This window comes from Betta splendens, chromosome 14 (genome assembly GCF_900634795.4).
Source record: "Betta splendens chromosome 14, fBetSpl5.4, whole genome shotgun sequence".
Classification (NCBI taxonomy): domain Eukaryota; kingdom Metazoa; phylum Chordata; class Actinopteri; order Anabantiformes; family Osphronemidae; genus Betta; species Betta splendens.
The window spans coordinates 5,169,397-5,186,209 of NC_040894.2; the positions used below are offsets into that span (position 1 = coordinate 5,169,397).

General features: G+C 50.7%; 1 protein-coding gene across 1 annotated transcript in view; it reads left to right on the top strand.

The window, feature by feature from the left end:
- Positions 1-644: 644 nt before the first annotated feature.
- Positions 645-16,813, top strand: part of frem2a (FRAS1 related extracellular matrix 2a) — a 42,669-nt gene continuing 26,500 nt past the window's right edge. The window contains exons 1-2 of the mRNA XM_029174179.3: positions 645-6,348; positions 8,801-8,890. Coding sequence (XP_029030012.1) covers positions 1,050-6,348; positions 8,801-8,890 — 5,389 coding nt within the window. The 5' untranslated portion in view covers positions 645-1,049. The remainder of the gene's footprint in view (positions 6,349-8,800; positions 8,891-16,813) is intronic.

Consider the following 16,813-nt stretch of genomic DNA (forward strand, 5'->3'; position numbering starts at 1 on the left):
CAGCTGGACAAACTCGCCCCTCTAGGACGAGCAAGGTCCTTCAGGACAGATGTGCTCCCGTCTTAAGGAAGAATTTGCAGTTTCGTGAGTTTTTTGTTGTGAGCTGGCTCTTTTTGGATGTTTCTCGCTCTGCCCTGAAGTCGGCGGATCTGGACTGACACGAACGGGGTCATCGGCGCAGCCTGCTGGGCCTCGCGCGCCTCTCACAGTTTCTCGTTCTCGCTCGAAGGGAGGTCAACACGTTTCGGCTGATTATTCAACACAATGTAACAGCGAAATAAATAAATGCATGACTGCGCTCATGATTTAAACATGCGCAACCTGATCTTTCACATTTTACACGAGGTGTGGCTGCGAAGCAAACGGGGAGAGGCGCGAGATAACGGTAACGATGTGTCACTTTATTCATGGGACACAGGAATGATCACGTGTCAAAAAGAGTCCGTCATTTTGAAAGCTAATTGTTGAGACGTTTAAACCTTTTCGGCCTCTGAGGATCTTTTTGATCTCAGGAGAGAGAAAAATGTTGATACACACGACTAAAGGTTTTGGTTTAACTATGAAAGTTTGACCTCAGACACGTGGAGCATTTGGAGAGAAGCAAAGCAAATGGAACAATACTTTGTGGTCAGACTGAGCTGGAGGGGTGTTTTGTCTAAGAAGCCTCTAACACCTCAGCAAGCTTCATTTTCTGATGGTAACAATAAACACAGGTGAACATAGAATCAAGGAATACTAATCTATTCTACCTGTGTATGAAGTAGCTGATTAAAAAATAGCAGCTTGTTGGTTAAAAAGCACCAGGTTAAACTGGAGCTACGTTACATATACAGTACGTCTATAATCTAAATAGTAACATACCATGAACATTTCTCCCAGTTTCATCAGTTTGTCTCCATTTTTTCCGAGAGGATTTTATATTATTTTTTATGTTATTTTTTATAATATCTCCGCGCATCCTTTGTGTGTTTTACATATTATAGCCTCAGAGTAAGTGAAACTCGCCTTTGAACCAAACGAAATGAAACCCATTTGTTTCACTTCAGCGGATGCTGCGCTCACCGCCCCCCTCGTCAACGACAGCGGCACCGCCTATAGGTGGAGAGGCTGAAGGCACCAAACCCTCGGAACCGGCCAATATGCGCGCGGATGGGCGGTCGCACTTTTACGCAGGCTCTCAAGCGCCCCAAGTTAAAACTCCTGCGCGCTTTTCCCGCACAGCATGTCGACGCTCTGCGCGGACGGACGCACGGGAGCCGCCGCGCGCGCACCCCGATGACTCGCAGCACTTTGAGCATCCTCACATTTCCCCCGTGAACCCAGAACGCAGAGGCGCCTGCTTTCGGAGGGGCTGCGTCGGATCCGCCGCCAACATGCTGCTCCACAGACTTCTCCTGTGTCTCTCAGTAACAGGTATTGTCGCCGCGCAGCCCGACAGCTCCGGGTTATTTTACGCACTGAGATCGGAGCTGTCAGAAGATGCCATCTTGGTGGCCAACAACGGAATACGCGTGCCTTTCGGGAGATCGGTCTTCGTCGATCCCATCAACGACCTGGTGATCCAGACGCAGCCGGGGGACCGATGCAGCATCACCGTGCTGGACAACGACCCGCTCGCGCAGAGACCGGGGCATCTCTCTCCCAAAAAGTTTCCGTGCGATTTCGGACCCAGCGACGTGACGTACTCGCACTACGGCTCCCGGAGTCCCACGAGGGACAGAGTGCGGCTGCAGCTGAGGTACGACGCGCAGAGCGAAACCGTGATCATTCCGTTTATGATGGAGGTTGAAGTAGTTTTTACGCAGCTCGAGTTGCTCACCAAAAACATGCCTCTCACCATCGCCAACCTTAAAGGCACCAGCAACCCCATCGATAGGAAGGTTTTAGAGTTCACCTACGACAGGAACTCCTATAAATGTGAGGTGGCGTCGCTTTCTAGCGGCAGCCCGCTGCCCAGATACGGACGACTCGTCGATGGGGGGAAACTTTCTAACATGATGGACTGTGATGAATTCACCCGCGCCGGCGTGCGCTACCAGCACACGTTTGAGGGCAGATCGCCCAACAGAGACTACGTCCCCATGGTTGTGGAGCTGCACGACGCCGAGGGCAACCTGGTGAAGCAGGAGTATTTTCATTTAATGATCCGCATCAAGGAGGGAGAGGAAAACACGCCCCCCAAGCCCAGCTTCGTGGCCATGATGATGATGGAGGTCAGCCAGTTCGTCATGACCGCCCTCACCCCCGACGTGCTCGCCGCGGAGGACGCCGAGACCGACCCGGACGAGCTCATTTTCAACATCACCTCCCCCCCGTCCTACGAGGAAGGCTACATCGTCAGCACCGATGACAGGAACCTCCCCATCACATCTTTCTACCAGAGAGACTTGCGGGACCTGAAAATCGCCTACAAGCCGCCCTCGCTGGACTCGGACACTGAGAGGATTTTCCAGCTGGAGTTCGAGGTGCTGGACACAGATGGGGCCACTTCGGACCCCTTCGCGTTCATGATCGTCGTGAAGCCGATGAACACGCTGGCCCCCGTGGTGACGCGGAACACGGGCCAGCTGCTCTACGAAGGGCAGTCGCGGCCGCTCTTCAGCGCCCACAACCTGGAGATCAGCGACGAGGACAACCTGGACGCCGTGACGGTGGCGGCGGTGGACGGGCTGCGCCACGGGGACCTGGTGGTGCTGGGATCGCACAGGAAGTTCTTCACGCCCGCCGACCTCAGCACGGGGGTGGTCGTGTACCACCACGACGGGAGCGACACCTACAGCGACAACATAGTCTTCAAAATGACGGACGGGAAACACGAAGTAGAATTCCTTTTTCCCATCACGGTCGTTCCCACTGATGACGAGCCGCCAATCATAAACGCCAACACTGGCTTGGTGCTGTTCAAAAATCAAATGATGCTGGTGTCTCCCCTCATGCTAAGCGCCGCCGACATCGACTCCGAGGACTCGACCATTAAATTCACCGTTGTCCCTCCCTTCTCCACCGTCGGCACAGTGCTGCTGAGGCAGTCGGACGCCCCGGAGGACCCCTCATCGTGGAAGTTCAACTCCGAGGACGAAGTGTATGAGAAGGAGGTGACGGAGTGGCTTCAGAAAGATATTACTGATGGGAAGTTGTTTTACAAGCACGTGGGTCCACACAACAGTGACACGGTCCTGGATCAGTTTGTGTTCACCGTCAAGGACGACAACGACCCCCCCAATGAGTCGCAGGAGACGGTCTTTCAGATTCGGATCTTGCCTATCGACGACGTGCCCCCTGAGCTGTTCCCCGGCACCACCCTGCAGATGAACGTCCAGGAGTACAAGCTCACTCACTTCAGCAAAGAGGTTTTGCGCTACACCGATTTGGACTCTGAGGACCGCGACCTTAAGTACACGGTCCTCCAGCCCCCGACGGACACTGACGAGAACAACCCGGCAGAGTTCGGCTCTTTGGTTCTGACAGACGCCCCCGACACCGAAGTCACAGAGTTCACGCAGGCCCAGATCAGCCACCATAAGATCTCCTACAGCCCCCCAGACGTGGAGCTGGGGATCACGGCCCACGTGGTGCAGTTCCGTTACGCTGTTGAGGACACGGCGGGGAACAGCGTGGAGGGGGCGTTCACCATCAACCTCCAGCCCGTCAACAACAAACCCCCTCAGATTACGAACACCGGCTTCTCCGTGTTGGAGCGCGGCGTGCACGTGGTGAGCGTCGCCGAGCTGGACGCCAGCGACCTCGACACGCAGAGCGAGCACATCACCTTCACGCTGAGTCAGCCGCCGAAGCACGGACAGGTGCAGGTCGCGCTCGCCGAGCTGAGGACCAAAGGGCTCTTCACACTGGAGGACGTGTCAGAGGGGAAGGTGTCGTATGTTCACGGTGGGGACGAGGCGGCGAGCGACGACTTCCGGCTGGATGTCAGCGACGGGATCCACGTGGTACCGGTGACGGTCCGAGTTCACGTGAAGCCTGTGGATGATGAAGCCCCCGTCGTCAGCCTGCCCGCGGGCACCATCGGGTCCCATGTGGATGTGCTGGAAAACGGCGCCACCGAAATCACATCTAATGTGATTCAAGGCCGGGACGCTGACACGGATGACCTCGAGTTGACCTTTATAGTGGAAGACCCTCCGGTGCTGGGAGAAATACTGGTCAAAGGAGTCACTGCCAATAGGTTTACACAGGCTGATATCATTAACGGAGTGGTTGTTTACGCACACACGGGGGGTGAGATAGGCATCACCTCCCAGCAGGACGCCTTTAATCTGACTCTCACAGACATGTCCAGTGATTGGACAGTTGGCGGAAATAAGGTCAGTGGGGTCCGTGTTGGGGTCACCATTCTTCCTGTTGACAGCCAGGCCCCCGAGGTCAGCGTTGGGATTCAATTCAGTGTCATTGAAGGGGAGAAATATGCCATCGGGCCCCAGCACTTGAACGCTGATGATGATGATACACCAGCGGATGATATCCTCTGCACCATTATCGTCCAGCCCACTGCAGGCTATGTGGAGAATATATCGCCGGCCCCAGGCTCAGAAAAGTCCAGGTCAGGAACAGCCATCAGTGCTTTTACCATTAGAGACATCAGGGAGGGGAATATCTTCTATGTGCAGAGCATTCACAAAGGGGCTGAGCCAGTGGAGGACAGAATCACATTTAGGTGCTCTGATGGCATCAATTTGTCAGAGAACTATTTCCTCCCAATAGTTATCATCCCAGCCAATGATGAAAAGCCGGAGATTTATTTGAGGGAGATTGTCGTGATGGAGGGGATGAACATCATCATCGACACTCCCATCCTTAACGGCGCTGATGCCGATATTCCACCTGATGAGCTGCTCTTCATCATCGCCAAGCCTCCTAAACACGGTGCTATTTTGAACCAGCTCTCAACGGGCTCAGTGCTGGTGGCTAATTTCACTCTGGAGCAGATCCGCGAGGCGTCCAGTGTCATTTACGAGCACGACGACTCCGAGACGACGGAGGACAGCTTCGACGTGATCCTGACGGACGGGAAGCACTCCGTGCAGAAAACGGCCACGATCGTGATCATCCCCGTTGACGACGAGACGCCGAGGATGCTCATAAACGACGGCCTGGAGGTGGAAGTGGGAGAGGCCAAAGAGATCAGCAGCCGAGCGCTCAGAGCGACGGATCTGGACTCGGACGACAGCGCGCTCGCCTACATCATCCGCTTCGGGCCGGGTCAGGGCCTCCTGCAGAGGAAAACTCCGTCCGGGTCTCTGGAGAACATCACACTGGGGATGAACTTCACACAAGCTGACGTCGATGCCGGGCTCATAGTTTACACACACAACGGACAGGAGGGCGTCCGCGACCTGCTCAAGTTCGACGTCACAGACGGGATGAACCCGCTCATCGACCGCTACTTCTACATCACCGTGGGCAGCATCGACATGGTGTTCCCCGACGTGGTCAGTAAAGGTGTGTCCCTGAGGGAAGGTGGCAGAGTGACCCTGACCACCGATCTGCTCAGCACCACGGACCTCAACAGCCCTGATGAAAACCTGGCGTTCACCATCACGCGGGCGCCCGTCAGGGGCCACCTGGAGTGCACGGACAGCCCCGGGATGCCCATCGTCTCCTTCACTCAGCTGCAGCTGGCCGGAAGTAAGATTTACTACCTCCACACCTCGGACGACGAGGTCAAAATGGACAGTTTCGAGTTCGAAGTCACCGACGGCTACAATCCCGTCTTCCGAACTTTCAGAATCTCCATCGTGGACGTGGACAATAAGAAGCCTGTGGTGACGGTGAACGGTCTGGTTGTGGCGGAGGGCCAGAGCAAGCTCATCACGCCGTTTGAGCTCACGGCCGAGGACCAGGACACGGCCGAGCGGCTGCTGAGGTTCACCGTCACCCAGCCGCCGGTCCACGGTCAACTCCTCTTCAACCGCACCAGCGCCGTCGCCAGCTTCACCAAGCACGACCTCAACGAGAACCTCATCAGCTACAAACACGACGGCACCGAGTGGCCGGAGGACTCCTTCTCCTTCACCGTCACGGACGGCACGCACACCGACTTTTATGTTTTCCCAAACACCGTTTTTGAGACGCGCCGACCGCAAACCATGAAGATCACTGTTGTGGGGCTGGACGACGGCGTGCCACAGGTCGTGGTGAATAGAGGCGCCCCGACTCTGAAGACCCTGAGCACAGGGCACCTGGGCTTCCCCATCAGCTCCAGGGTGCTGAGGGCGGAGGACAGAGACAGCCGGCCGGACTCTCTGCTGTTCCAAATAACCACGCAGCCAAGACACGGTTACATCGTCAACCTGAGACAAGGCAACAACTCCGTTCACACCTTTAACCAAGGTGAGCACCAGCACCACAGAATATTACATATTACTGAGTATCTGATGACGTTTGAGTGATGCTAGACTCCAAAACAACTAAGTTTCAAATGTAATCAGTCTTGAAAGATAAACAGAAATATCTGAAAAGGTCAAATCAGTCTTGAGTAGATAAACATACACAGCATAAATAAGCAACAAGACATCACAGTCAATCTCTGTTTAAACATGAGTGTGTTTTTTAATAATCAAATACCGATGATGCTCCAATGTGAGAGGTGATGCTTTTTAACTTCAAAAGAGAAATCTGTAAGTTTTTAAATATTTTTTCACACCACCTACCGAAGAGTTTAATTTATGGGGTAATAATTATTCATGTGTGTGACAAGTGGCGGATTGGGAATTTCAATAGTTAATTTGGGGTCTGATTTAGATGTGCTTTGCTCATCAAATCATAATTAGCAGACCAAAGTTAGAGGCTGATGTTTCGTGCAAATGTCTTGTAGATGGTGAGTGATGAATAATTTATTATATCTGCATCTCGCGGGAAATGTTCACATCTGATGTTCTCTACAGTGGTTTGTTAAATGAAGCAAAGCTCAAGTAGAGGATTGTGTGAAAAGGTCAGCGCGGATCTCTTAGTGACGAGGCGGCGTTGGATTTGCTGCACGTTTTGACACGTCGGAAACCTCTTTAGTGCAATTTGAGCTTCTTTCAAATCAGCGTACAGACCTGACATCTCGTGTGGACGCGTGGGGCAAAATCCCAATGTAACTTGTGTAAATTCTTTATTGCTGACGATTCAAGACCACAATGCCACTGATTGAGGTTTAAAGCGTGCAATCAATGGAGTTTTTCATATCGTGCTGAGCCAGTTATACAAACAAGTGGTACCGTTCACCTGGCAGCGCCGCAGCTCAGCGTAATCACAGACAGGGGCCGAGACCACGGGGTGGAGAAAGAGCTCTTGGGTCTGCAGAGGACGGACGTTCATGACAACCGCTGAGCTGGAAAAAAAAAAAAAAAGATGAGAGCAAAGATGAGACAAGAAAGGAAGGCAAAGGGACCGAGGAGGGGGCAGAGAGCAGTGGATGGGAAGGAGGCGAGGGGGCATGAGAGAAATACAGAATGAAGGGGTGTGAGCGCGAGCGACAGAGCAAACAGGCTCGTCAGAGGAGGCAGTCAGGTGAAAGAGACAATCCTCACTCTTTATTTACTCATCCTATTTCCAGGGCACATCCCATGAGCACATTTCCTTTAAATATTTGATGAACAATGTGCCCTCGGTTCACGGCGTCGACTTTGCATTCGCAAGGTCCTCGGGTTCAAGGCCAGTGTCAAAACACGTCTGTGGCCGGAAAAAGGCGACGGACGCGCGCTGACGTGAAAACTCCGGCCTGAAAGCGGAGCGGCGGCGTCGTATTAATCATAAATAAACGGCGAACGGTTGAACCCTCACACAGGGCAGCGAGGGTGCAGGGATGTTAGGGAGGATTGTGCCCCAGCCAAGAGCTGGGGTTTATACTTTTATGAACCTCCCTCCTCTCACATCCATTATTGAAGCACGGGGTTCGCAGGGGCCAAGCCCTTTCACAGTCTCCATGATTTTCCTGCGCTGTAATAGACGTTTCTGGGGAAAAGCTGTTTAAAAAAACAAAAAAAAACAGGCCAGACGGAGCCCTGTAATTCACAGACGTTGGGCGAACAGCTGTGGGAGCGTAGGTGCCGTCCTGTTTTTAACATTCCTTCCCCTTCGTCTGTCATTAAAACCCTCGCCGTCACCTGCTTTTCCCCGGTGTGTCCGCGCGTGTTCGGCCCTCGGAGCCTCGGATCCGAGGCGGCGGCGACCGCGTCGTCCCGGATTGCAGATGCATGACTTTGAGCGCGCTCCCTCTGGTTGCAGATTGTTCACGCTGAGCGCTGATAAGGAACAGAAGCGGCGCGAGGCGAGGGACCTGCTGTTCGGCCCCGGCTGATGTCGCGCCGGAGCGGGACCGCTTCCACCTTTGAACAATTACTCGACGCAGAGAGTGTTTGAACGAGCCAAAAAGCCCGAATGCGACTTCAAAGTGCGTTTGAGGCTATTTCTGTAGCCAGCGTGAAACTTCACATGAGGGATTTTTAAATCTTAAAATGCAAATAGGTTAATAGATATATTTATTTATCACGGCAAGGGCAAGTGTGTTCCATATATAATTCATGATGCGGTCGTCACCTTGCTTTCAACTGGATCAGGCGCGATCACACTCTGACAACACAAGTTAACGCCCCACTTTAAAAAGCTCTAATTAGTATTCAGCCATTAACAATGTGTGAGTGTTTGTTGTTCTTTGTCATCTGGAGCTTGTTTGCTTTGCCTTGTTGGTTTCAGGTGGCAGCTTTTACATTTCCATACGTTTCTAAGTCTGACTTTTTCATTTGTGATGCTCCTCAGCATCATCTGAGAACTGACCTGACTTTTCTTCCTCTCGTAGCCGACATCGATGACCTCAACATCTGCTACGTGCTGCGGAGCGAGGAAAACGCCACAACTGATAGCTTCTCTTTCTCTGTGGAGGATCGAGGTGAGACTGCGGCGTTTATCTTTTGATTTCCACTTAGGTTTAAGCCACTTCCTCGCCTTCAAAGCGCCTTCTTTCACGTGACATTCAGGTGGAGCTCGCCGGTTTCTCGCCTCCGCGGACGATTGAGTGAATCTACTGCTCTGAGTTTAAGCAGTGGTTTCGGATATCAGAGAATTTCTTGTTTCTCATACAATATCATTGCTCGTCATTGTGATGGACGTGTGAGTCAACTGTCACGCTTCATATTTATTTTGTAAACAGCTCCCCGTTTAATGAAGCCCTTCTCTGTCGTCTATCGCTAATCGCTGGTGCTAATAGAGGCCTCCGCTCCGCCGGCGCCGGGTGACGATACGCGCACCGACTTCAGCGTTCGCCTCTGAAGCGAGCTGCTATTCTGAGTTGTGGATCAGAATATCAATTTCCAAATTGTATACAACAAACGATGCTACGTGGCATTAGCCTGCTGCCAACCTGATCAGGCTCCCAGGTTCATTAAAGCCAGAACACTATTTTTGCGGCGCCGAGATTAACTCGCGTCACTTTCACAGTTCGATGATTTAACGAGACTGCCCGTATAATTTGTGAATATGACTGCAGGATATGTCAAGCCGGATTCTGTGTATTCTGCGTGGATGTGAGTCTCCCTATTAGGATTTCTTTGTCAGGATAAAGAAGTGAATTTGAATACCAGATAGATCGCAGCCGTTACACACTGTGAACTGTATTTACGCCGCTCATGTAACAGGCTCCAGAGGAAGGAGCTGTTTTGCAGAGACGTGTGTTTATTCCACACTTTATGCACATGAATAGGCCACTTTTTGTCTATTTATCTTTATATGTGTGTTGTTGCAATGCGCCTACAATTAGCGTCTACTTACTAAGACAGCAAGTAATTAAGCCTCCGTGGCTGCGAGACTCGTATAGGAAATGAAGCGCGTGAGGGCTTTGCTCTGGTTCAAGATCAGAAAGCAGCAGGAGAGGAAAACAAATGTTGCAACAGTGAAGAGAAATGATCATTAATGAGGTGAGAACATTTTAAAGAGTTTTGTATATTGGAGGAAAATATATGTAGGTATTTATGTGTGAAAGGAGCCCAAACAGTGGTTCTAACCCACCTTTGAAGGTCGGGTTCACCAGCTGTGGGTCCAGAAACCATCACATTCTCAAAGACTAGTGTCAGAGCTGCTCTCTGACGTTTCTGACACACTTAAACTGACCTTTATCTGAATTAGTGCTAGACTCATTTTCGGCGTGTTCGTACCGTAGTGTTCACTTCACTTAGAAGTGCTAATGCAAAGAAGAACGGCTCCTCCACACACGCGAAAGCAGAAACACTGACTAATTGATTGTCCGTGCTTCTCTAAAACTTCTTACGTTTTTCCTGTGCTCGTGGCAAAAGTCTGGTTTAAATATAAAAGAGGCCCGAGGCTTTTTTTTTTTAAACGCTGTACTTGAAGTGCGAGTTCATCCTTTACATGATGTACTTCCTTCCTTCGCTTTGTGTAGAGCTGTCGCTGCTAGTCCAAACGTTAGGCCAAACACACGTGCACTTCCTCCTCCACGGCTACAAGAAATGAGACCTTTGTAATGTGTGTTACTCATGAACGTACGTGGACGCAGGTACGTGAATAATGCAGAACCTGGATGGTGGCGGATGGTCCCGCGGCGGAGCTCCGAGCGCTGGCCGCGGGCTGGGGGGCGCCGTGGCCTCCAGCACAACCAGGTGTTTGATATTTAAGAGCCCGGGCTGAATTGTGGGTAATGAGAGCCCCGGGCGTGCGAGCCGGGCTCAGCTCCGAGGCAGCCACTGGTAATTACATGACCCTATTACAGCGCCATCAGAGGGAAGAGCGGCGGGAGGCGGCTTCTTCCCAGGTGGAGGCCGGCTGCGACCGCTCTAGTGTAGTTTCCAAGTCTTTGTGTGGTTCTGGGATGTTTGAAGGTCTAAAACCAAGCCACACAAAATAACAGCAATTATAATTATTATTGTAAATTGATTGTTTCCAAAAAGAGATGGAGTAAATTTGGCACCGCTCTAAAAAGTTACCTTTAATTACATAGTAATTACATAGTAATAACAGAAATTAAAATTATTTTAAAAACCCCCTGCTTCAAACACAACAGCTGACATCAACGCTACTTCCTTTTCACTGTTTTTCAAACAAAAAGCTGAACGTGACCGGCGCGCTGCTCTTCAGCCTCGCTCCTCATCCTCGTCCTCCTCAAACCTCCGCGCGCTTCTCCTCCCACGGCAGCCGGGATCGATTGCTGCAGTGGATCCCTTTCATCCGGCGCTCGCGCCCTTCCTGCCCGTGAGCAGCCTCGACATACCGCCGCTTTAAAGTTACACCGGCTGATATCCGCTTTAAAACGCCCCCCGCAGCTCCTCCATCCCATTTCACAGCGCACATGCGTTTCACGGCCTCCACAAATCTCTCTTGAAAATAACTAAATACTCTAAGTGCCGCTTTCTCCTTGTTAGCGTATGAAGACTAATTGCCAGCGCGGCCTGCGAGGTCGCTGGCGCGTGCGTGTTGTGATAATGGGCTTTGTTTGTGTGTGTTGTGTGACTGGGTGACTTTTCTCTGCGCTCTTCAAAAGGCCTTTCTTCTTAACAGCAGTGGCAGCGCTCCAGATGAAATGGCCTCCTCGGGTCGGGTCGCCCTCTCCTCCGCTAAACGACACGCGGAGGAGACGCAATTATTTATGTACATGCAGACGCTCGCGCTGCGAGATAAAAGGGAGAGAGGAAATAAACGAGTCCATTCTGAACCGCTTCGGCGTCTCTGCTAATGTTTCAACTTCCCAACTTAATGACTCAGAGCCTGATACTGTCTCGGCTCAGAGATTTGAACCCAGCGATTGTAAAGGGAATAATCCAGCATTAGAATTCCCGAGAATTTCTTCAATTGACAAAAGGCCGACTTGAACCCCCCCCCCCTTCACTCTGCTGCCGCCTCCTCCCAATCCTCTCTGGACACGTCTTACCTGGGCTCGCGGCGGGTCAATCTGTCGACATTTACCTATTAGGAACCTGTCCGGGAGACTTTATCGCGGCGCGGTTGCAAATGAAGGAATCGGCATGCAGGACGGGGTGACGCGCGCTAACGCGTCCCCTGGCTTCGGCGCCGCGTCCCCTTTATCTCCCCTCGTTGAGGAGTTTCCTGTCACTCACTTCTCCCAGGGCCCGGCTCCTCCTGTCTTTATCCTCTTCATCTCTCTCTCCTCACTCTGTCAGCGTTAGAGCTTGTTGGATGTGTTTTATTCATCTCCCATTCTTCTCACCGCGCTCGGCGCGTGTGTTCATTATATATTTCCGTCTTTGTTGTTATTTTTATCTGCCTCGCTGCCTGTCAATGTCCTCTTTTCCTCTCAACTTACAGTCCCCGTGTTTTCGCCCCACTGTCTCGTCGAATTTGAGCTCAAAGCGCGTCGCGGCTGCTCGCGCCGCCTGTCCCGGGCGTCAGGATCGGGTTTTACTGTCACACCCTCGCCGTCTCCTTCCTGCCGTCCGTCCCCCGCCTGCCGTGTTTGTCTGTCAGCGGCGCCGCTGACGGATCTCTCTGTTGCAGGCTTTACGGCGCACTCTGCAGCCGCCGACGACGCCGGCGACGATCTGCATCTCATTAGAGCGTCGAGACGAGAGCGCCAGAGACGCGGAGGGATTTTTCATCACATTAATCATCTTTGATTCTGAGTTTCTCTGCGCTTGTCAACAGATCCATGACACAAACCCAATATCCTCTAATCTCACCAGTAAACAAAATTTATTTTGCCCCCAGAAATGTGAGTTTTGACTGTTTGGATGCCAGCAGCTTTTTGGTTTCTGGTCTTTGTTACTTTTTTCCACATTTCCAGTTTTTTATTTTTCATCATCTCATTTTCACCCTGTCCTTCCTCTGCTCACGAGGCTCATCTTCATGCAGAATGGAACTGACAGAAAGTGACAATTTCAGCTCACATGAAATCTCCTTCGCCTGTTTTCCTGTTTGCCTCCTTAGCGTCTCTGTGTCCCGCTGTTTCATTTCAAGGGATCTTCACGGACCTTTCATTTCTATTTAAATCACGGTAGCGCTACAATGCAAAGTGATGCTGTGCCACGGTAGAACCGGGGTTTCAAGCAGCTAGTTTATCCGCCGCCGTGCTCAGACACAGTCGCTCTCCAGAGTGCCTGGAACCAACCCGAGATACATTAAACCCACCCCTCTGTTAAATATTATATTGGCATTTGGCATGAAAAGGCTGCAGCTACTGAGGAGTGATAGACGTGCTTGAGTTCTGCCTTTTGTGATGAGCACAGAAAAAAAAATCCTGCAGGAGAACAAGTGTTTGTAGGTGGCATCATCCATGCAACGGTCGGATGTACATGCAGGCACGCGCACACACACACACACACACGCGCACGCACGCACGCACACACACACACACACACACACACACACTCAGTCTCCAGGTCTTCTCCCCTTAAGCGCTTCCCAGGGATGTGTACGGCTGCCTCTGCAGACATCAGTGGAAAAGCTCACGATTATTACGTGTATCAAAGGAAGTTCAAAGGAGCGAGGACTCTCTGGCCCAGATGTCAGTATCTTAGGGTTTCACGTGGAAGGTCGCTTTAGGTGCTTCCGCAACACGGTCACGCCTCATGGCTGTTGGATACAGGAAGCAGAAATTCATTACCCTGTCACTTTTATCTCCTTAGGTGTGGAGGTGATGTACTGTAGCATGTGCACCCACTTTCACTCACAGGGGCGGTTTATACAGTATAAAAAAGGGTCACGTGATGTAATTAATTAAGTGACAGTCCAGACATTTACCTTCACACACTATTAGAGATGGGGGGGGGGAACAAGCCTGGGCTCATGGTACCTATCAAATATGTAACATGACCTGATTCCAGCCTGATACACTCCGCTCCACGTCCTCTCTCCACTAGTTGCACGCGCGCCGAGCTCGCCCGCGTTTTAAAGTGACTGCAGCGCTTTCATCAGGATCCTCTGAAAGGCCTGGAACGTCCTGACGCCTTTGTAATCTCTCAGACAGCATCTACGCAGAGTGGCACTCCCGTCGGACGGCTGCGTGCGGGCAACCGCTCGAATATTACTGCCCGACCGTTCGGGATGTGAGGCGCCGCCGCGCTTTTCATGCCGCACGCTTTGTAAAAGGCAAAAAAAAAAAAAAAAAACCCTGCCAACTGAATAAATAGCGGATTTAATGATCGCGCCCCGCGCCGGCGATCCTCGAAGGTTTCCCGTAATGACAGAGATCGCCGACTTTGTCTGATGCGTGCTGCTGGTTGGTTGCCAGTTGCGCTGGGAGCTGGGGACGGGTAAACACAGGCGTGCAGGAGGCAGATGGAGATGTAACAGTGAGGGACGGGCCACAGCGCCCGCAGCACAATCTATGCACTGAGCAGCAGACGGCACCAACTTACTCCTAAATATCCTTTGACTGTGGGTGTGAAGCCTCAAACACACAAACAGGAGCAGTTCTGCTCATCTCATACATTTATTGCTGTTTATATATTTGCTGGTGACATTTCTTATTCATGGCGTGCTGTAAATGATTCATGTATTAGTGAGGTAGACTGTGACTTCGTTATGGTTCACACGGGCAGCGTGGCTCCGCTTCATGGCACGTGGGCTCGGTTTCAGGCGTAAAATGGGCTGCGACACATGTAAAACATCAAATGGACACTTTACTTAAGGTAGTGACACATAGCGGAGGACATCATGGCAGTAAAGTGGTTGTAATGGTGCTATCGACTGGTGTAATAACAGTTCTTATGGCCTTGGGGTAAGAAAGGCCTGAGACACTGTAATACTCGCCAGGTGTCATTAAACAGACATTTACAGCTGTTTTGGGATCCTTTTAGTGGCTGCTGTAGACGATACTCACTGATATTTCTGCCATTTTCTGCTGCCATTTGATATTTTCCTCCAGTTTTTTGACTCAGATGGCACATGACAGCCCTGCAGACTCTTTAAGTCAAGCCAGAATCCGATTCACAATTAGAGAAACGTAGTGAATTCAGCTCCGCGTTGATTTTAACATTAAGGTTCTCTGACTGAAGCGTGAAGTTCTTTTAAACTTAAAAGACTCGATCCTCTCTCTAAACCCAGAGTGTGAGGCGGCTGGTGCCCACCAGCGCATTGAGACACAGAGCACATACTCGGGCTGATGTGTGAAGGCCAGCGTGTGTTTTGATGTGCTTTTGAGTGACTGCGTCTTCATGGCAGGTTTCCTTTAAGGGCAGAGAAGCTATAAAAGTCTGTAAAGAGAGGGACGGGGAGAAGAGCGTGGCGTGTGATATGTGCTGTAAGAAAAGACGTTTCCCTGCAAAATAATTACCATTGGCTTTGTTCTGTTTACATGTTTTTGTTTTGATGCGTTATTAGTCTCCAGCACAATAAGCTGTGAAATTAGCAATCACGTTTGAAAAGGCTTTTCATGAAGCTGAGGGTTTCTGGACAGAATGTCACCAGACACGTCCTTTCAAAGTCCTTTCAAAACCATGGTGGTTCTGCATTATTGAGTTATTTTTCTAGAAACTTTTATTGTATTGTCCTGAACATTTGCTGGTATTTAGTTGTTAATTCCTTCAATATTATTTCCTAAAGGTTTGGAAAATTTGTCAGCAGTTAGAAAGAGACGTATTGGAATTATGAATAAAGCTGAACTTACTAAGTGATCAATTAATTAACAGGATGTTGACCATTTCTAGATTTTCATCACATTCTGGAGGTTGAATTGATTAATCACAACACAACAATGAAAAAGTAATTGAGAGCAAATTTGAGAGCCTCTGTGAAAATCTTTGAAGCCTTTAAATTGCCAAATTGTTTCAAATTTTACTTTCCTGGTGTAAAATTGCATTATGTCATTGTCTACAGCACATAATATGATTTAAATATTAATGAAAATCTGTGCACAGGTGAAAAGCAAAACCACAAAATTGCCCAGAACTGCACTGAACCAGTCGTGATTCTGTGAGGTTATATCTGAGCATCTGTGGTAATCATGAGGGGATACTATAAGCGGATCATATGGGCCAACAGCAAGGCAACACGCCCTTTGATTTTAACCCTTAGCGTCTGCGAAGGAGCCTCTTCTGACTGGAAAGCTGTCGGGGATTTTTTCACAAAGATCCCGGCGCGCAACCCAGCATCAAAACTGTAGCATCAAAGTTTTTGACTGCACATTTCTCACAGTGCCTTGATCCTCGAAATTTGCTGTACAGAAACTATGACGCTTAATTGGTTTTAGAAAAAAAAATCCCTTCTTGTGAGCTTTTTGTTCGGAAAGTCTTTGAAAGAGGGCGTAAAGTGAATTTATCTCTATTGAGGATGATTTCAAAGCTGCTTTTTTTGTGCGGTCAGCACATGTCGGAGGTCTTTCATCCTGTGAAGCTGCTGGGGGATGAGAGCGGCTGAAGCCCGCTGCCTCGCTTCCCCATTGTCTGGGCCCCGGCTCTGCACCTCCAACCAGAGGTCAAACGCAAGCGCCCGGAATCCGGCGCAAACATGCGCGCACGCAAAGAGGAACAGGTGTGGTTTTAGAAAGCTCACGCTGCATTTACTGCCAGGGACGAGGGCCGGAGGTCAAGGTCGCAGTGGAGCACAGGTGTTTGGTTTTTTATTAGTCCTGCTCGGTGAAGCCTCACCTTCACCTGCGGGGCCTTTGATGTGTACACGCGATCCCCTCACCTCAGCGTATTGTACATATGTGTGGCCAGACGCAAAGCGCTGAACCGCTCACCTCTGCTGCACATTCGAGCCTCGTCAGCACCGCAGGTCAGGGCTCCGCTGCGGAGGAGAGTTCTGTATTCAGGACTCTATTGATGATGAGCTTCTTCGTATTGATCGCAGCGTGAAAGCACTGTCGTCTTGTCTGATGCTGGAGTGTAAGGGTGCACAATTAGAGCGG